Raw genomic sequence first — 22,326 nt, forward strand, 5'->3', positions numbered from 1 at the left:
TATGTAACAAAAGTAAATATAAATTATTTTTATGAATTTTATTTAGATCAACTATCAGTTACAGGACTGTAGATCTTTTTGCAGATGTAAGTATAGAGTCCTGAGATACAAATGTAATTCTTTTTACTCCAATTCTTCTGATTGTTCTTGAACTTTTCGAACGGTTTACGTTTAATAACATTTTAAACTGGCGCGCATGACAATTGAGAAACTAATTGATTAAATCAGCTTCGGACAGAGCTCGTTCGCTTTCTTACAAATTTCTTCAACGATCGAAAGTCAAATTTTTATTTCATTATCTATTCATAATATATTTCCCAACCATTGTAAATTCGACCTATCCCTAAGATATTTCATGGTAGAACCATACTGGCCACTCCCCATATGTCATAAAAACAGTCTATATTTATTACACATCTTAATTTCTATCGTAGATTCATTCACGTTTAAGGTATCGCGATCGTTCGTCGTTTGAACGAAGAAGCACACGTTCGTTACCGTAGTTTCTTCGCCGATCGTATCGCGTCGAATACGCTCGATTCATCTCGATGGATCCTTATATTGAAGTCTTTTTCATCTGATCAAAGAGAAAATCAAAGTTGCAACTCGATCATCGGTGGCGGCTGCCAACCACCGAAAACTTCGTCGATCTCTTTAGCCACTGCGATCGTAAGGTGATCGTTGCCCGTGTTTGCCATGATCTGTACGAGGCAAATAAGGATGAAAACGCATTACGCAATGAACTTAAAAAGGTGCATACGAAATGTCATTACTCTGATGCTTGAATTTCACAGGTACAAAGTAAATTACTTACTTGAAGGCCAACAGGTAAACCCTGTTTATTGAGCCCCATTGGACAATGTGTGGCTGGTATTCCTAGTACATTAGCGATTGTCAGATACATAAAATTGGGGATATTCATGTAGCTTTCATTCGCGTAATAGGCTGATGATACGAACGTTGGGAATATCAGTACGCCGTTATCACCTAGTAGCTCCTGCAATAAAAACATTTATAATTTACTGTAGGAATGATAGACAGGATGACTATTACGGAAAGTTGAACTATTATTTTATTGCTAGGTAAAAAGAGACATTCGCTCATACTCGCCGGCTAGCACTCTCTTGCCTTCGCGCGATCACTCGCTATATATACACACACACACACACCCATGCACATTCTTTTTTGCTTCAGCCTTACAAGGACTGCACGTGGCTATTACAGTCAGTCATCTAAATAGAAAAATATCAACGGTCGATTCTCACCGCCGACAGCTCTGTCCTCTTAGACTACCTATAATGTAATGCTTATTCTAATTTATATAACAACACTAGGTTACTTTCAATAGGAAGCATTAATATGTTCGCTAACAGCTACGCCTAAGATACACCAAGAAACAAGTGTTGGTTTTTAGATATAAAATGGCCAACTTTTATTTTAAGAAATATACGTAAAGGGCTATTTGAAAACAGAAACAACGCTCCATCTCGAAATCAGAGATTGCCGTAAAGGATGCAGGAAATTTCTTGGGAATTAATTCAAGCCTGTTAGTACATCCTTACTTACCTCGAATTGTTTCTTTAACTCCTCCGTCTTATCGAATATAACTTGATAACTCCCTGGTAATTTATGATATATCCATTTCAAGGTGGCATATGTAACTGAAGACAGCGTATTCTGCGATATGCCACAAAGGCATTTCAATTCTTCAAGCAGACATTTACTCGATCCCTGCGCGATAATTGGTTGCTAATTATATTGGAAAGTGTTTCAAGGAAGCATGACGTTGAACGTGTTTAACGCGTTCCATTTTCCGTTATATTACATTTTTGTAAATTAAAAAATAGTAAATAGTAAAAAGAAAGAAAATAATAAATAGTAAAAAGAAAGAAAGATCATGTAACCCCACCTCCTGATAGAATCACAGGTCGTGGTGGGTGAGACCGGTTTGAACGTGTTAATGGAACTTACCACGCATTCGATATCATCATTGATGTCATCCAGATTTATCGACAGCATAAACGCTGACATGTTAAGTGCAAATTCCATGGCAGGTAATCGTGCCTAAAATTATAGATTTTCGTAAATGTACCCTTAAGAAAGAACGATCGTATACGTCGTTTCCGACTAAAGTCAATTATCTCATTTTTATCATTTCGAAATCAACGAAAATCACCAGATTTGAAGTCTATTTATTCATTGATCAGTCGGATTTCAAACGTCTGTTCTTCTCTGAATTCTCTGTTAAAATACCTTTTCTACTTTAAAACCATACGTCGTTTCGATGTATGTCCTTAGCTTCTTCATCGCCTGTTTTACATCCTTGTTTATAGAGTTCGTTATCACGCAGCAATCCTCCAGATAATAGAATTTTATGTCTTTCAAACATACCTACAGCAGTAGAAATTCCACGAAATATTCAGCGAAGATAATCGCTAGAGATTCGCTGGAGACGCGAACGGTGGAAAAATGAGAAACGAAATTCTCATGTACCTCGTGCGATATTTTATAAAAATGTTAACTACTGTTAAATAAAACTACTGTAAAGAAAGCAGTTGATTGCTATAAACGAAATATTACGAAAGTGTTTTTACGTTACGTGCTCGAATAATACGAAACCGTATTTAAATTATGCGATGTCTAATCTTAGATCGTTTTTTTGTAATTCTTCATCTCTCACGAAGCTTTTTGTGATATTGCTTGCGGCGCAATACGTCCATAAATATCTCCTGCGATTAATTTTCGGATAGTTCCCCGACCCAATGCATAATTTAAAGAAACCAATTGAGAATTAAACGATACCGCAGTCTTTGATTATTTAGGGAAAGGCACGAGAGAATTGAGAATTTAATAGCGCGGAAATTTCGTAATATAAAGTGTCAGCAACCTTCTGCTCGAACTTCTTCCTCGTCTCTTCCGACCGACACATTATCCTCATCATAAGAGACAAATCCTCGGCGTATCTGACCATCGCTCCTGGTGTATAACACATGGTAAATGATTCATCATGAGAATATGGCCTATGGCCCTCTGCAGAGACCAGACCTGCAAAGCAAATTTATACGGTGAAAATGATATTTTCTTATCTTCCATTCTTTCTGATTCGGTATGTGATCAACGAGAATATATCATATATTCGATGAAGATTTTGTAGAGCGATCGTGAGTTTGGTTAATGAATATTTTACTGAGTGTTAGGATTTACCGGACGTGGGTCTGTGACCAAAAACACCGCAGAACATAGCTGGAAGCCTCGCAGAACCTGCAATATCCGACACGATGCCGGCGATGGAGGCGGCGGAACTTATTAGTGCTGCCTGAAAAGAAGCAAGAAAAGAAAGGAAAGGAGGAGAGACCGCAGATCCACGTTATAATTTTCATTCGGCGAATTATAATCTTACGCTGCGTGAAAATAAATGAAAAACGAAGAGAAGGAGAGAACGACGGGGACGAAAAATTAGAAATCAGACTGTGTGATCTTAGGCCGCCTAAAAAGGAACAAGAAACAAAGAGAAAGCTAAAAGAGAGGAGGAAAGAGACTGTATTATAATTGTAACTCGATTATTCTTTGCTTTTTCTACAAGTAGAGATAAAACAGAGGAAGAGTCGATTTTATTTTTGAAGGAAACAATAGACGTATACGGCATTTTATGTAAAGTCTGATGTGAAGTCTGTTAGATCTGATGTCTAAGCGACCTTGAAGTTTTCCATACAGAAATATCATGCACGTTTCTTGAAGCGATTCTGCGATAAGGCGAATGCAGTTTAAATAAATACAAACCTCGCCACCGGAAGAGCCACCGGGTGTCTTTCTGGTGTCATAAGGGTTTTTAGTAGTACCAGTAACTTTGTTGTTAGTTTCCCAGTTCAGACATAGCTCGGGAGTATTGCTGACGAGAAGGACAATAGCGCCAGCCTTGCGTACCAAGCTAACAACTGGTGCGTTTTCAGTCGCTTTCAGTGAAAACTTTTTCTTCACGCCGACCATATACGACATTCCTGACAGAGAATGAATACGATGAGCTTAATTCTACTCTATGTATTGTAGCAAATTATATTAGGAAATGGATAAATCGTAAAGCGATAAATATATTTTCTTTCATACGATAAGAACTATCGACGAGGTAACTACACGATGAATTTAAAATCGCTGAGCTTAATAGTTAAACGATTAAAGTCGACTCGAGGTCGACGATGTTTTTATGAAACCTTAATTGCACTTTACTTGAAAAACCCCGTCTTAATCAACGGACTAAACAGGTTTCTTTTATGTAAAGTTGAAAATACATCATTTGCGCGAGTCCGGTGTTTTAAACGAAGGTAAAGAAAAAAGAAGAAGAAAAAAAGAAAATGAATAGACAATATGCGAATAGACAAAAACCGGAAACGAGAATACAGGGAACGTATGAGACACGCGTTACGAGCTCTTTCGTACCTCGCATTCGAAACACGAACGAGCATCGACGTTGCTTCGAATAAGTTCACCTTCCATTTATAATCAGTATCGTTGTATGCAAATGTTTGTTTGTCCTGTTTAATCGTGACTGCTCAAGGAAAAGGAGAAGAAAACACCGGAGAGAAGGCAGCGAAGTCATTGCCGTGCGTGACTGAAATGAAAAGCATCGCACGAGGATTTCTTTTCTTCGTTTCGACAACTGCTACCTTCGATGTTAAGTTTTTGAACTATAGCTACAACAATGATTTTCTTCTCCTTCTACTTTCCTTCTTTTTTTTTTTTTTTTTTGATTCTTTAACGCTAGAACCGCCGATGTTACTGCATAAATACGTGGCAAGTTACGCGTACGACACAATGTAATTGAAAATAGCTTCAAAATATTTGAATTTGTAATATTTTTAAAAACAAGCCGTAGTTTCCCTTGCGATAAATGCTGCGGACGATGAAGAAGCTGCGTGAAATCTGTATTCAATTATTCTGATTAATCCGATTCAATCTTCTGATCAATTGTCTTCGTTTAGAGGATAATCTGGCTCGTTAAAAAAGATTGGACGAACCTTCAACGGCGAAACTCTCTTTCACAGTTATGGGTACGCCAAGAAAAGGCGTCTCATGAGCAAGCTCCTCCTCGGTTTTCGTGGTGCTCGCTAAGAGCTTGTCAACTTCCTGCGCTTCCTGAATGGCTGCGTTGAAACGCGAGTCGACGATAGCGTTTATCACAGGATTTACGTCTGTGCATCTCTCCACATAGGCTCTTACCACTTCTTCGCTGCTGATCTGCGAAAGAAATACTTTGAATGAAGTATAGTGTATCCGGACTGCGAAACTTTTCATGCGAATGTGTCTTTTCGCGGGCATTTTAAGGTCGCTAGAGCCGAAAATTGGACATGTTTCAGAAAATTCGGCGTTACGAATATTTGGTCTTAACCAGAAAGACCGTGAACGTGCAGAGCCATAAGCGGCAAGACAAGTGGTGGTACAGCCAATGCCAATGCTGCAGATGCCAAATTTCCGTTTTATTTTTACCGTTTATAGCTCTTTGTACGATCGCGGGAAAAGATAGAAAATAACTCGATCCTCGGATTCACGCCTTATTTCCGTGAGAAACGACCATAATTTTCGGCTTCAACGACCTGAAAAACAGCTAGAAAGTGTCGTTCTAGCCGAATATCTTGCAGTCCACGTTACCATGCAAGAACCGGTATTTTTAATCGTTTATGAATCGTTAGAGGTAAGATCGTAATTATTCTTTCGTTCATCCACTTCCGGCTTAATCTCGAAGAAGATTTATTTGGAATTTATTAAAGAAATTTAAAGAATTTATTTGGCGAAAAAAAATTTCTCCGAAGATGGAATTAGAAATTGTTTTGCAAATTTGAATATGAAAACGATATAATTTATCATCGACGAAAACGAAACGGTAAATTAAAAATTAATAAAGATTAATTAATTAGATAGATAGATTAGAAATTAAGTCGATAATTAGACCATCGAGATAAAACTATTTGCTATCGAAGAGAAATCGATTTGTATTCATCGGTTGACCCGTTATCGTGTCCTCACCACTTTCTTGCGAATCTGTCGCGCAATTTCTGTCGCTGAGATCAACAACAACTGATTCTTGATCGCTGGTATTCGTTTCCGCTTCTTAAAGTATTGCAGTTTTAAAAACGGCGTCACGATACAGCTTAGCATAAATATAACGCGCTTTATCAACTTCTGAATCATCAGGTTTACCATATCCTACAGGAAAGAAAAAAACATAAAATTAAATTGCTATATTTGCATATTACGTATTACAAAATTTAATACCGTTTATGAGAATACAGGACGAGACGTAGAAAAAGATACATTAATTAAAACTTGCGTATCTACATTCGCAGTGGAAGTTCATTAAACTGATAACGAGAGTTCAATTAAAGGTCATCGTAAAAATAAACATTAAACGAGTGTGGCAGGTAATAAAAATTAGTGATACGATAATTAAATAAAATGACGCGTTATATTGAACTGCAACAGATACGGATATTTTTCTTTCGAGGCTTTCGCGTTTCAAACTAGATTTTCACTTCGAGATTTTAAGCAATTCGTAAGATGAAGAATCAAAATATCGTATGATTGTCGCATAATTAATTTAATAATTAATTTAAGAATCGTCCGAAGGGTTTCTTTTGAAACAAACAATCGAGAGAAAGTTCGGCATACGAGGTAATAATCATTAACAGCCTATTGCTAAACTACATAAACATTGTTTTAAGTAAACGTTCGTCTGTTAGCGACTATAAAATACAGGAGATTTTTAATGTAAATGAGAAGCGAGCTTATAAGATAGCTTGAATGAATATATAACAAATTTGCATTATATTATATTTATATTAACAAATATAACAAATTTATAATAAATTCCTGTGATAAGTGATGTAAATGATCTTGACATTATCTTTAATAAATATTAAAGAAAATAGTTAAATCTATTTTTTATTCGATTGTAATCTCGTCTAATGGATTTTGATCCTTAAATGTTTGATTTAAGTAAGTTTTTAAGCATGATTATTTTTAATTTTAATTTAATGCTAACTAAACGTTCGACTAAGCTTAGATAATTCTTTACAGCGAAGTCTTTTCAATTTTACGTGCAATATATTTCTCATTGAAAACTATTCATTCTCATGTTGAACATGCGGCTAATGGTAATTAAACAATGGATTAGTCTTAGGTAATTTTTTACATTAATAGATCTTTTCAATTTTACATACATAATATATTTTACTGGCAACATTCATTCGACGATTTTTAACGAATTTCGAAAACTACGATTATCAATGCAAATCGTTGCATTCTGGAATTGTCGTGCCCCGGCGAACGTGAAAGCGAACCTTTAAGCGAACATTCTTCGCTAATTGTTGTCCCGTGTTTGCTCGGCTGCAAATCCAACTCGTTGGAAATGTCTATATGCACCTTGCACATATATACTTGCTAATGATGTTATGTTAGCCATTAATGAGCCATTGGTTTTCGATTGTGGCTCGTATTATACGACGAAGGCAAACGTTGATAAAAGAAATCCTTATATATTAAAAAAAAAATATAACGAATGGCGGAAAACGATAAAAAGCTGATAATTTTTTTACGAAAGGGGCAATAAAAAGATATATCAAAATTTAGAAAATATTTCTATTAGGATTGTTAATTCTGCTTCTGTTTCAATTCTATCTTAGAGAGGTTTTTAATTACAAGACACTTTTTATTTATTTATTTATTTTCTCTTTTGTGAAATCGTACTGATCCTTTTCTTCTTTCGAATAATCGTTTGTAGAAACTTGCTGTAGGTCGCCGTTATTCACTAAAAGATTGTACTGTACCAGATTTTTAGGTAACATCAATGGCAGGCCGTGCCATAGAAGTTTCATCCTCCTGTTTTTCTATTCGAATTATCCGATCGTTGGCGTAGAAATAATTGTTCCACGATACGTGGTCACGAAGACAAATTACGTCATTGCTGATTCGTATTGTTCACTGATTAGATTTGTTATAGTTAGTTTCGTTGTTACCGAGTCAAACACATCCACGGTGAAAGCTCATCCCGATCATTTTTTCCGGATATCCTCTGGTTTCGGACGAAGCTGGACGTACTTTATCTCCTTCGTTGAAAATTGATTTAACGGTGTTCTTATGTCCACGTTTTCCAAACTGAAATTTTATATCATTTTCAAACTGACAATTTCAAATTTAGCTTCACTAATTCTTCTGTTCCACGTACATTTCTTTCTCTTTTGTTTGAAACGAATGCGCGTCATCTATAATCAGATCGTTCATTATCGAACACATAGTGAATCGTTGATTTTGAATGTACAATACAAATGACAAACACAAAATGTAAATGAACGTTCGTGCATTTTCATTAATGCTAATAAAAAAGTACACGTAAAACAAACTTCTGTATAATAATAAATAAACACTTGTATTCTTATCGATCACACTCACGTATTAAAAATATACACTCGATTTCGATATAAAATCTAGATCGAACGTTTATTTCGACACTCGGTAAAATCCAGTCGGAGAAGATTGATATTTTTATTACATCCTTGACATTATACAAAGGATGTTCCTCGCTTGTAACTCGAATCAAAAAGAAACGTTCTGCTAAATTGAAACTGAAACAAGACACCACGATACACAGCAGCGTGGATCAAACTTCATATTTATATCGAAAAAATAGTTGACGTTTCATAAAATCTGTACAAACTTTCAAAACGTGATCGAGGAACGCATACGTATTCCGAACGTTCTAACATCTCAACATCGCACAGATACGCTTTTAATGCCACTTTAACTTACGTAGGTGTAACTTCCGTAAAAGCGATTCTCATTCACTTTTCAGTTTCATTTACTTCGTTTAATTTTATGCCCTTCTATTCGTACCAATCGATATCAATCATCGCTTTCATTGATAACTACTAACCATAGGTAAATGTTCGCCTTAGGTGAGATCAACAGCGAACATTAGATCGAAGAATTTTATCCGAAGTACCTACGTTTTGTATGTCAGCGATAATTTGCAATGTCCGAACGTTTAATGTACGATAGTGAAGGTATATACCTGCATTTTCACTATGTTTCCTGTTATCTTTCTTTTTTTACCGTTACGTGATTCAGGTAGTCGTAAGTAGAGTAACGGTTGATAGTTTCGGACTAAACGATCCTGGTACACAAGTGGCATATTTAAGCGAAAAATCATCGTGGTGGGGCGTTTTGTGAAACCCACGGCGATCTTTTGGTGTTACTAAATAGTAAAAGGAGATACCGATTTAACAATGCGAACGTTATTAATACCTTGTAACAATGAGCACGACTAATATAGTAAGAGTATAGTATTTAAGAGAATATTTCGTATTTTATAATTTAATGATCATTAACAAAAAAAAAAAAAAATGCATATTTATGGGCAGATATGCGATATTTTACAGTAATAATATCTTATGCAAAATATTATGTTAATAGGCATTGACGATCGATATCTTTGCCAAAAATTGAATCGATCAATAAATCTTCTATCTAACAAATAAATTGTAATCGCTTTTAGATGCTCTAATAAGATTATAATAGAATGGAAATGTTATTCCCATTCGTCGAAATAATAATGATAAGGCTCGTGTCGCTTGACCGAAGAGACGATTAAATTTTCATCTTCGTTTTTTACTTTTTTAAATTTTTTACTTATCCGGGTATAACTTCTTTGCCGAGCCAATTAAATATTTAAGAAAGTAATAATAAATAAATATTCTAATATTAAAGTGGAATTAAAGAAACAAATTCCTAGCCTCTGTATACTTTGTTGTATGTTTTGATATTTCAATTTTCTAGATATCTCATTATCTTCATTCGCAGAAAAATATTATCCCTGATAAATTCGTCTGCGGCTTCTTGATAATTCTTATTTTTAGAATTTATACAGATGATTAATTTATCCATTCAATTGATACGTCCTTTTGCTTTTATAATCAATTTCCTGTTTTCCTTCGTCTAGAACAGAGAGTGAATGTCAACTTCACTCGTTTGTCTTCATGCTATAAGCCATTTCTCAATTCTTCTTCTTTTTTTCATCCGACTGGCCTAATCTACTGGATACTGTGCACGATCGAGACGAATCATTTCTCTTTCTTTCTTTCTTCTATTCCTTCTCTTTCCTTGCCACGATTCCATTGCAATTCCAGAGAAATTTAATTTAAATTAATGAATTTCCCATGTAATATACAATTGCATATTTATTTTTTTTTTTTTTTTGCACAGAGTACACTGTTGTTTATATAGATTAAATCCTCTCGTCATTCTTCGTGGAAAAAAATAATGTACGTTTTCAAGTATCGTCTACATTGTCAAATAAACGTTGAGTCACTTTGAATAATAAATAATCTTTGATATGTACTCTATCGTTTATGGAACTTCGCTATTTACGAAACGAAGAAGTAATTATTGGGGTGGCATCTAAGTGATTGCGGGTCATGTCATTATTACCTAATGACAAAACCCGCAATCACTTAGTTGCCAACGCAATATTAATTATTAAACGAATTAAGAAATAAGTCAGTTCGCTGTCTCTTTCTTTCCTTTAGCATGTTTATTAGAGTGTTTCTATGTTATTGCGCCGTGTAACACCGAATAAGATTAAGTAACAGAGCATGAAGTTTCTCGAAGCAAGAAATTTTGTAAAAAGATTCTTATTCCTCAAAAACTTTGTTATGTGCCAAACCATAATGGTGTTAAATTTTTTCGAATAAACGTGAAATAATCTCCGGAGATTATTCCATGGTATTTATAGATTCATTTGCATCTATCACTGTCGTACATTTAAAAATGCAAATGATCTACGAATGTGCCAGGTTTATTTAAAAAATCATCTTCTCCACATTGGCGTGTATTTTCGTATAGCATCGTGTCGTTTTTGTTGTCAATATTTTCATTCGAGAATTTAAATAAATATTGAATCATGATGCAATCGTCTTCATTTATTTTCGAGATGTTTACTAGTCGTAACTCATTTTGCCTCACTTGCGATGCAGAATTGTCAAAATGCGTCTGTCGAATACGAGACGTCGAAATTAAAATTTGTTAAAAATCACAAATAATTCATCGCACGTCATTAAAAATCAGTAGTTGCATAAGAGTTGTTAATTGAACAACAACAGTTCCCAAATGGCTTTATTTCAACGATGTATTAGGTCATCCCATAAGTTCGTGCCGTTTTTCGAGCGGTTATATATGCTAAGATTTTTTACATACCTTTCAGTTTCATGAAAAATTGTAATCCCCCTCTCGTTGTACAACTTCTTCCCATTTTTCTGGTAAGGCCATTATTCCGTCTCGATAAAAGTTCTCTTGTTTTTCTTTAAAATAATTTTCTAAGCTATTTTTGAGAGCGTCAATATTTTCAAATTGTTTACTTACTAAAAAGTGTTGTAATGCTCTGAACAGGTGGTAATCGGATGGGGCAATGTCTGGGGGGTGTGGTAAAATTTCCCAATTAAATTCAGACAATTTTTTTGTAACGCTTTTCGCCACGATATGCGCGGTCTAGCGTTGTCGTGATGGAAGATAACGTTGTTCCTATTCACTAAACCTGGTCGTTTAAACACCTATGAATCGTTGTCTTAGGTATTTTCAGAACATTTGACATCTCTTGAACTGTCAAACTTCGTGACTTTTCAACGAGATCCCGAATTTTATCTTCGTCTGTCTGAGGAGGACGCCCGGAGCGTTCCTCGTCTTCTAAACAGAAATTCCCAGCTCTAAAACGTTGGAACCACTTCCTACAGGCGCGAGATGAAAGCGCATTTTCTCCGTAAACAGCACATATGTTTTTCGTGGCAATTGTTACAGAACTTCCTTTCCGAAATTCATATAACATGAGATGTCGAAAATGGATACGCATTTCACTCATGATTTTTTTACTGTTAGAAGTCACTGTGTTCACTATATCACGATCTTATACCCACGAAAATCTGCTCTAGCCTGTTCTCGATCAGCTAAGCTCAAGTGCATTGGTCCCTTATCGCCGTATGTTTAGAAATCGACACATGAAATGTATACACGAAAGTCGGCACGAACTTATGAGATGACCTAATAGTTTATTAGTCAATATTTCATTATCGACAATCAAGATTAATTGAAGATCCATGGTAAATCGTCGCAACTGTGTCAATTGCGTCCAAAATTGTTAGCGGATATCGTGATAATATTTTTGACGCGCGAGAAAATGTTTTCGTACATTAAAAAAAAAAAAAGAAAAAGTCAATAATTTTCATCGAGAATAGTTGGATAGAAAAACTCGTAATAATTTCGTGCTTAGATCTTATTCTGTCATAGTCGATTAAATTTCATTCGATTACGGATTATATATACCCATAAAGCTAAATAACGAATAATTGTATCCAATTCGTTTCAGTCGTATCACCGAAAATTTAACTAATTCGATTAATCTAAATTTGAATGAAACGTGACGCGCGTTTCCTGTGGCAACGGTAACGAAGAATTCTTACAGGAGAATATTCTGTGTATGATCAGACGATGTTATTTAGCAAACAACGAAGTTTGAACGCCAATATCACGCGACGAACGACGCTTCCGGCGCGTTTCGTATCTGATTTTCAATTCTCAGCGAAAACTCACAGAATTGTCACTGTAGTTGACGTTATACAAACGAAACGCTAATAGGCAACTGTACATCAATGATAGTGCAAATGATACATTTTTGCATCAATAATTTCGTTTTTGATATAATTCTTCTGATTTATGGTTTCGTAAAAACACGATTATGTTGTAAGTAGTATAAGGTGAAACAGCGTAATAGACATTGATGACATCAATTTCAATCTGCAATTAATACGAATCTGAACTAATACCAATGAAAATGTTCCGCTTTATCAACGACTCGATTAACATAATAAGCTAGACTAAGGAATAAGGCCACATTCTTACGAAGAATACACGTTACGGAACACGTATTAACTTAGTTGCATGATACGTTATTCGAAACATTGTTCTACCAGCAGAGATTCAATTACGGTAATTGCTGCTTCGCCAGTTTCGTAATCACGAAAATCAATTTTGCTCGTATGTTAGCCTCAGACCTCTATTTACCATAATCCAATTCCTATTCTCTGTCTTCTTGTTCTAACTGATCTGTTAACTTCGATTCTGTTAAATGCACGTTCAAGATTTCAGAGTGACCTTTATCTTTTCCTTTTTCCAATGGAGCACATATATCTTTCCAGCTAATTTTTTCTAAGATTTCAGGATTATTCAATATATTATATTCAATACAAATGCAGCACAGAGATCTGCCTTTTTAAATCACCAGCCACGAGATAAGTTGCACGAGATTGCACGAGCAATGATCGACGTGACATCGAGCTTCACTGAGCTACCAAAACTTTGGAATCTCTACACGTTGCATTGCCCGAACAATTTAAGAACAGATCAGTTTAGAATCCCTTTACCTGAGAATAGTGTTCAATCAAAAATCTACGAAGGTTGAGGAAGTCGATCCACGTATTCGTAGACCCTGAAACTCACTTCCAACAAAAATAGCTCTTAGAAATCCAACGTTCTTTCCAACTTCCACGACACTTCTAGCAATAAAAATTCTTTATTCTCAACTATATCGATATAAATATAATTGTGGGCTGGTGTCAATGTCTGTTCGCCTAACGCTTTCTCGAACCACATTTACGCGGACTTGTTTCTCTTCATCGTCGTTCTACAACCTGTCGTTTTTCGTCACGGAATCAGGTCAAAAAGTGGAAGCACACGGAAAAATTGTGAGAATGAAAAACGAACCAAAAGAATTACAGACGATCTTATTCTATTTTTCCCCTGTCGTATAAGACTTACGAATCCTTGTTTTATTTCCAAGCACTATACACACGGAGGTAATTATCTTCGGAGCTTCGTCTCGAGTAAAGGTTCGGCTACGTGTCGCTGTGTCTTTTTTAAAACTCGAAACGTGCGATTAACGTTAGCATTAATGAAACTCATAAACATAACAGGTTTTTTAAATTTATGTGCTTAGTACCAAAAAACACAAATATTTTTCAAGAAATGATGATGAAATTTTATTTATGCATTATTCTGTTGGCATTGGTTTCTCTAATTTAGTTCTCACTTTAATTGATTCCACGACACCGTTATACTTTTTTTACCAATTAAAAATTTCTCTGTTTACCATATTGAAGATAGTAAAGCGTTTCACGTGGTGGCATTGATGCACGATGCAGCAAGAATTTAACGGAGACCGGATACGATAAACGGCAGTTGCGAGACTAATTCGACATTGCCACGGCACTCCAGTACAAAAAGGAAACGGTTTTCTTAGTTGTTACGAGTGGGGCGGCCGAATTCCTCCTAAGTATCGCTTGCTTTCCTTCGTCCTCGTCCGACCTCTGCAGATTCGCGTAGCCCCACTGCTGTCCAGACATTTGCGACCACGTTGGGGTAAATTGTTCCATTTTCCATTTTCGTATCAATTCGTTTAAATGTTATCAATCAATATATATCATCGCATATGATTTTTATGTTTCTTTTTGCCTTCCCATTAATTTTAATTTGCCATACCATTTAAACGACACGTGGTTGCCCTTAATCCTGTGCTGAACGTGATATTACTACTAAATTGATTACCATTGTGATACAATTTACCTATCAGATACGAACAGCGATAAAATAATACGTGGACAACGTTGGACGAGAGAAGGAAGCGCGAAATATCTAAGTAATTTTGCTCATTGGCATGTTCAAATCGAATTTCGCAAATGGTTTAACGTAACAAAATATTCCATAAAATAATAAGTGGCGAAATTCTTCGTTTTCTTTATTTCCTTTATAACTTTGAGCATGAATGTGAATAGAGAATTAGCATAAATTAACAGCTATGTTTTCGTTACGTACGTTCTTCGACTCGAAATAATTTACGTGTCATTCGTCGTTCTCTGGTTTCCATATTTCGATATTTATGCTTGACACACGCCTGGAAAATTCTAGAGGATTGTAATTCCAGTGTTCGAAGGAACGACCAAGCGTTTCATTAAATGCGAAACTTTCTGTTTCGCTAGGCCATCTGAGCGTAAAAACCGCGCGCCAAGATTTCGCAAATTCAGTCACGTATTAGGGAGCTATCTAAAAGTAAATTAGGACGTTTAATTAAAGTTCTGAAAATATTTCAAAAATATTTGTAATCTCGATTATAAAATTTATTAAATCTTGTTTATTAAGATTAAAATATGACAATTCATCTTGTTTCTTAGAATTAAAAATAATGTAATTTATACATATGTTTCTGCACCAGTATCGAGTCTCCTTATGGAAAATATTCAGTGACTTGGTAAATTAAAAGCAAAAGTGAAAGGTGAGATGTGGCAACTTCAATTTCGAAATAATAGGAAGAGAAAATGAAATAAAGGTTTTCGTAAGAAATAACGATCTTATGTTTACGGTTACGCGTGAGCTTTCGTTTATTTGAAAAAAATATTATTTACATTGCACAGATATATCACTAGCGTCGTTAAAAAAACGAATAAACAATCGGTATTCCTGAAAGCTCTTCGCACTTAGTTTTGAAGGAACAAACAATTTTTATTCAACTATCAATCATAATGACAAAATTTGTCTTACAGTTAATATCCCAATTAATGCTCTTATAAACTTAATAAAAATCAATCGTTGAAATAATATGATTCTTTTCTTTCAGATACACAAACAAAATCAATTATCATTAACAAATTATTGAATTTTTAAGTTGCGCCAGTAGTTCCTGTCTGCCTAAAAAAACCGGTAGATACTTTCATAAAATAGAAATTTCGACATCTAAGAACCTAGCTGAATCCTTAAAATATCTGTTATTCTCTCATTACACGCACTCTTCGCTTTTCTATTTTCTTATTTTATTTCCTTACATTTACTTTACTTTTTCATTCAAAATCTTGAAACAATTAGACGTTTCTTCAATTGGTGATCATATGAAAGAGCTTCCAGCGATGCCAAGGAAACGATCCTCAAAAAGATTCTAGCAAGAAAGATAAAAAGAAAAGAAGAAAAAGTAAAGAGAACAGCACAAGCTTAAAGAGAAATCATATCTATATATATCTATATATATATAAAAAAAATATCGCTTATCTTTTCAAGTAACAAGTCAGTCGAAAAATGTAACATGCCGGGTTCGCGTATATTTTCAGTCAAAAGAAACAAAGAGAGGCGACTCAAGTGCGTTTTGTTATAGGCTATCGTTCAACGACGATCTAACGACATTTAATCGTGTAAATTATTATATAAATAGCCATAGAAGCGTCAGTATCGTATATAATAATCATATCGATAATACTACTAATAATAAAAATAATAATAAGAGTAATTGTAATTAGTAACAGCGTTACTTGTGTGTAAAATAATTTCTAACTGACAACGATAATATATTCAAACGATCTCGCCCCTCTAACCTAAATATGTGACTAAGAAAGAAAGAGAGAGAAAGAGAGAGAGAGAGAGAGAGAGAGAGAGAGACGAAATCGTGCTTGTTTGCTGCGAGAAAAGTTTTTTTTCATTCTATAAGGTACAATTCTTCCGGTCTTCTTAAGTACTGAATACAATATTATCGTCGATACGAGCCATTATTATTGTTACTTTTACTGTTACTTATATTCATTTTACATTGAGAAACACGCCTGTAGACCATCGCGGAAGAAAGCCTATCTCGTAATCGTTCTCCCTTGAAACTTGTTCCATTCTATTCCATTTCTATTAGTTATTTCCTCTCGTTCATCCTTTCCTTCCTCTATCGATATATATTTAGGTTATTACGAAAGCTAATTCGTTTATATCGTTTATAATAAAATACATTTATACTAATCCTGGACCTCGTGAAATTTCTCATTGATCCTCGTGATTTACATGAAAAGTGATATCACATCGAGCAACCTCATATAATGTTTCAATTGTTTATACGCCAACGCGAGAAAGATAAGCAAAAACTCTAATCAATGCCTGTTAAATAATAGCAGACCATTTTTCCTTATTATAAAAAAATAACATTTTGTTCCTTTTATTCGCTTTGAATGCTAACAACTTGTAATCTATGTCGCGATTTCGAATTCCATTAATTACAATGTTTTCGCTCGCTGCATCATAATATTAGACTGTTTTGAGATAAGTTTTTCATGTATAGTCAGTAAACTGATAAGATATACAAGGAGAATTGCGATAGTAATTTGACAACAAATCGAGCAATATTAGAAACTTGGAAACGTACGAACTTTTCAGAAAACAAGTTCGTCAACTTCACTTTTTCTCATCTTCATTACCTGTCCTTGTCCCTTCTGATTAACATTTAATTGTTAAAAAAGAAATGATTTTTTTAAATGATTTGAATGACTTGAATTAATCTTTTTGGTATATTAAATGACAAGGAATCTTTAGACTCACATAACAACACCTAACTCACAATTTACATATAAAATAGTCATTGTATATGTAAACCATGAATCATAATAAACAAGATTGTATTGTAATTTTTATACTAGATATAATACTAAACGAATCTTTCTGGACTTTTCTTATCAAGATCTTAAATGAAAGATATCAAAGAAAGGTACAGCCACTACATCTCCTTGTATCTCTTCTGATTCAGTAATCACTTTATGCGTTACTTATCACAAAATAGCCTGGTCCATTGAAAGCAAACGTATGTCTCATGATCGTATAAGCAATAACTTCTTATCCTCCTATATTACTCCGTTCAAACGATAGCCACTTACATCAATAGCAGTACGAAAACTTAGTTAAAATTTTACCCCGCCATACGTAAATGTAGCTCGTTACACAGAAATGCAAAAGTCCGATCATCACAGCAAAGGGCACAGTGTATGAACAGAAACTATCTGAGGAGTATTTTCTAGTTACAAGCGAATACAATGCATCCATTTAAATATTCGAATGCAACGGGTGCAGTCTCACCGCGCGTGAAAACAGCAAGCATTTACATTAATATATATGTATATATATTAACATCTCATCTCTGCTATAAGCGAGAAAACTATCGTGCGTAGCTGAACGCGCTATAAACGAATATACGTTCTATTTGACATTTCTATATATCAAAATTCATTTCTTAATAGCGAAATAAATCATGTGTGATTGTGTATACTGTGACTATGCACATCGCATATTTAGTATTATTTATACGAAAATGTTTGCCCTTTGCGTTTCTCCTGGGATACCCTGTATCCATCGAATTAATTCTAACTTCTTTAGAAAACATGTTTTGAATCGAATCTATGTTATACCTAGAAATGAAATTATTAATTTTTGGTATATTCATGTACAAATGTTTTTATAACGTACAAGAAGCAATCATTTTTACATAAAATACCAAAAATGAAAAAAGCTGAAATGCAAAAAGAACTTTCCCAGTAATGCGACGCAAACGGCTTAAATATAATATAACATGCTTTCTAAAAGAGAACAGACTCAAAAATTCACTCGTATAAAGAATAAAAGATATGGTGCGTATAAAATCCCTAACGCTATAAATAATTTCTATTGCAAGCGCTTGACACGATGATAATAATCGTCTAAACTAATTACATAGTATGAAGTTTAATGTAAATAGCGTAATATTAACTTAATAATGTTATGTACTAACAATGTATAGTTTAGCAATGATATAAAATGTTCAATATCAGGTTGTACCAATTCATGTCGATAATCAAAGGCGCAACGTTTTCATAAAGTTGTCGCAAATTTAAAAAAAAGATATAGAAATGCTATCGAGAGCATTCTTATTTTCAGACATTACGCGTAGTATCGTTTCTATTTATAAAAGTTACGATATTTCTCGAACTTTTACGATAAAACAGCATAATGTGCAATAGTATGAAAGATAATAACAAACAATGAGAATAAGAAACGTAAGACCAAGTGTAATCGTTGTTTCTAACGTTTTTTTAAAAATGTAATCCACTTTATATAGTCGATATGAATTATTTTTTTCGTCTCTTACGCTAATCTTTGTTCCAAGTATAAAAATTCGTTACGCGTAATAAATTACAATTCACCACAAAACATCTCGACTACTTAAGAAACAAAAATTTTTTCCTTCTTTCAAGATGTAAAATAAAACGGACAAATTGTATCGAATGTATAACTATTTTACAAAAGTCTACGTTAATAATCCTCACCCTATCGATCTTTACTCTGTAATTTTATCGATCTCCCAAATAGACAGAACTCTGTTTTTATCGAGATTCGTCTTCGTTATTAAAATGCGTAAATCAGTCACTCATTTTTGTAAATGAATAAAATATGTTATGTAGTACAATACCAGTGACTCCTGCTTCGAGGCGATGATCGCGTTAGCAATGAATTGGATTAGTTAAATAACATGCACAATTACACGTTTGATTAAAAAGATAGCACGGGTGAGAGTCTTTGGAGGAGTTTTCGGTTGACGATTAAAATCGTTCATCGGGCGTCCTTCGCTGTTAACTTCTCTATTAATTCTTGCAATGGCGCCAGTTCTCTTCTTTCTATCAAGTTAAATTCCTACAACAAACGAAAGTAATAAAAGATAATAATGGAGCTTATCTATATTTGTTGAAAGTTCATTTAGTTTTGAGTACTTTACCTGAACAAAAAAGATAAAATGTTTGAATGAAGTATTTAAATGTGCTTCTTCACCAAGTTGAACCACTTCGCTGAAGTGTTGATGATAAATATGTGCATACACTCTGAATAATCTTTTCAATATTGTCTTGGCAATGGACAAGAAATTTTTTGGAAAAGGGACTCCTAAGAGATTATAATTTTATCAGTATATCAAATACGAAATTATCTTATCCAACAAGATAATGTGACTGACCGATTTTTGAAGGAAATAGGGTTTCATCATCTAACTGGTCCTGCACCCAAGTCATTAAATAATCAATGTACTTTGGTGCAGAACATTTAATTGGCTTTTTCACAGTATGCCCATCAGCCCAATGGTATTCGTATTTAGGTCCTGCAGACATAATGGGACAACTTTCTTCTGTACAGAACTCTGTAATAGTGCCATATAACATATTGATTTGGTTGAAAAAATCAACAGCTGAAACAATATAAAAAAGTTAGTTGTAATTTGTTAATTATTATAAGTTGGAATATACAATAATATGCTTGTAATACATACTATTTACTGCAACCCATTCATTTAAATCTTCACCTTCTGGGAGCATAACTGCAAGTCTCAAATTTCCAGAGCCTAGAGTGGCTGCTGCATGCTTCATCAAGTCATATTGATGAGTTCCCTCAGGGATATTCTTCTTTGGTTTAAAGGTTTTCGAAGACCTGCTTCCACTTAAAAAGTCATACAAATATATTTCAATAATTGTTGTATTTATAAAAATACAATGTTATATTTCAATAATAGTTCACTTTTAGACATTTGTATCAATTTCTATATTAGTAAAAAACGTAATCAGAATTAGAAAATTTCTATTTGTATCTTTATCTTTTACATTTTTGTTTATATGTTCAATTGTTTACAGATTGAAGCATTTTATTATAAATCATATTCGCAATTCGATTAAAGACAAAAACAAACATCAGTTCATCGTATGTATCATTCGAAATACAAATACAGGAAACGCATAAATTTAAAGAGTGACCAAAATGATGTTTAGGGCGGATATGACAAATCGATCGGCCACAATTGCAACTAAGAACTTGCCCGATATCGCATCAAGAGAGTTTAAAAGAATTCTACTTCCACGGTGCAATCCGCTGCGATAAGATATGTCCCGTGGCGATTAATTTGACGTGTGACGAATATGCGCGCGTGCAACAGAGCACGAGTGAAAGCATTAGCTAAACGAGAGGGCTGAAGATCGTGTGAAAACGGAGAATTTTTCAAAGAAATTATGGCATCGTGCTATTTTTAGATATCCACAGATTGGTCGATCGCGATGTACTTGAATTCAAGAGTACATCGGGTCGGTTACCTAAATTAGCCGAGAAGGTAATATTTACGAAACTGGTTGACCAGTTTCTGTCAATATCTGCCCTCACTCCAATCGGTCTATGGTAACAAATCATCGATTCCTTCTTTGCTGTCATTTGTCACTTGCAAATAACATTGGTGTGATATCAGGCGATCGATTAACAGGAAAACATTGAGTGTTCGGTAAGCTTATTTTTTTGAATGCATCGGAAATTTAATGTTGCGATATCAAAAAGGTAAAAGCGCTATAGTAGAGTAAAAGTCGATTTTCATTGGAAACGGAAAAAAAACTTACAATAGGAAGCTCATTGTGCACTCCTGGATGACCTGTCGGTGAAATTCAATTTACTGCTACACGGCTGCACGTGTCGTTGATTTTTGCAATATTCTACAATATTATGAGATTTAAGCTGCGAACGATCCTTCTTAACATACACCATACACTCTCTCCCGCGACAGCACGATAGACGTTTTGTCAACTACCTTTTCTGCGATCACCTCGACTTCAATCCTTCCACTGTTGAACGGGATTCTACTTCTTTAGATTCGGTCACGACCTCTATACAGACGTGATCGCAGACACACAGTTTCTAATTTTTCCTGTTACTTTATGATTTATATCATTTCGACGTTTAAAATGTCTTAGCCTCTGCGAAAATCGCAAATTATATCGATATACTATTTAAGTAACTATAGTCCAAATATTTTACTATGTGTAGCACGATCGATATAGCAGGCAAAAATATAGATTGTCAAAGTTAAATGAATTTAGGAACACTAACATGGAGGACTTATTAGTACTGCGTATTCGCCTTAATGCATTTCAAATATGACCGCAAGTCTTCTCCAATATTACTGGCGCGAATTTTAAATTTTATGAACTTCTACTTGTGTACTTTTCTTTAGATTTCTACCCATGCTCCGAACCAGTGAATTATTCACTTTCTCAACAATTCTATCCTGCTTCAATCATGTTCTTCTTCGATCTTGTCTTTCCAAAATGGATTTTATTTAAAGTTAACGTAAAAAATTGTATAGCAGATTCACAACCGTATTTCTAATCATCTAAATTTTTGTAATATTAATACATTTCGTTATATTTGAAAAGAATATATTATATTTTAATTATAATATAATTGCAATTTTTTATTTAAGTTGATGAAATATATTCGTTTCGTATGACAAATGTATTCGTAAAGTAATAACTTTAATCTTTTATAATTTCTATTTTCGCATATTAATAAAATATTTTTAGTTGAAGTACATGTTACTTTAATTTTTATAAAACTTAAATAAATTCTAAATAAACCAGGGATTTTATATACCATAATGTTACAATGTAGTAC

At 34.2% G+C, this 22,326-nt stretch overlaps 2 protein-coding genes across 7 annotated transcripts; both read right to left on the reverse strand.

The window, feature by feature from the left end:
- Positions 1-23: 23 nt before the first annotated feature.
- Positions 24-14,343, reverse strand: LOC126920848 (fatty-acid amide hydrolase 2-like). 6 transcript variants are annotated; one of them, XM_050731685.1, is made up of 11 exons: positions 14,180-14,343; positions 6,019-6,198; positions 5,013-5,232; positions 3,781-3,998; positions 3,205-3,316; positions 2,888-3,045; positions 2,254-2,391; positions 1,972-2,064; positions 1,567-1,731; positions 815-997; positions 24-701 (listed from the first exon to the last, which is right to left on the reverse strand). In XM_050731685.1, exons 1-11 carry the CDS (start codon positions 14,180-14,182, stop codon positions 594-596), a joined length of 1,578 nt encoding a protein of 525 aa, XP_050587642.1. In that variant the 5' UTR covers positions 14,183-14,343; the 3' UTR covers positions 24-593. The 6 variants fall into 6 exon arrangements, with proteins under 6 accessions (XP_050587642.1, XP_050587643.1, XP_050587646.1 ...); XM_050731686.1 differs by lacking the exon at positions 14,180-14,343 and adding an exon at positions 13,849-13,974; XM_050731689.1 differs by lacking the exon at positions 14,180-14,343 and adding an exon at positions 11,239-11,342.
- Positions 14,344-15,434: 1,091 nt separating this feature from the next.
- Positions 15,435-21,677, reverse strand: LOC126920874 (MOB kinase activator-like 1). The gene is made up of 5 exons (XM_050731753.1): positions 21,276-21,677; positions 20,171-20,337; positions 19,862-20,089; positions 19,628-19,791; positions 15,435-19,545 (listed from the first exon to the last, which is right to left on the reverse strand). The coding sequence occupies exons 1-5, from the start codon at positions 21,287-21,289 to the stop codon at positions 19,465-19,467; spliced, it is 654 nt and encodes a 217-aa protein (XP_050587710.1). The 5' UTR covers positions 21,290-21,677; the 3' UTR covers positions 15,435-19,464.
- Positions 21,678-22,326: the final 649 nt, after the last annotated feature.

Source organism: Bombus affinis, chromosome 10, assembly GCF_024516045.1.
Source record: "Bombus affinis isolate iyBomAffi1 chromosome 10, iyBomAffi1.2, whole genome shotgun sequence".
NCBI lineage: Eukaryota > Metazoa > Arthropoda > Insecta > Hymenoptera > Apidae > Bombus > Bombus affinis.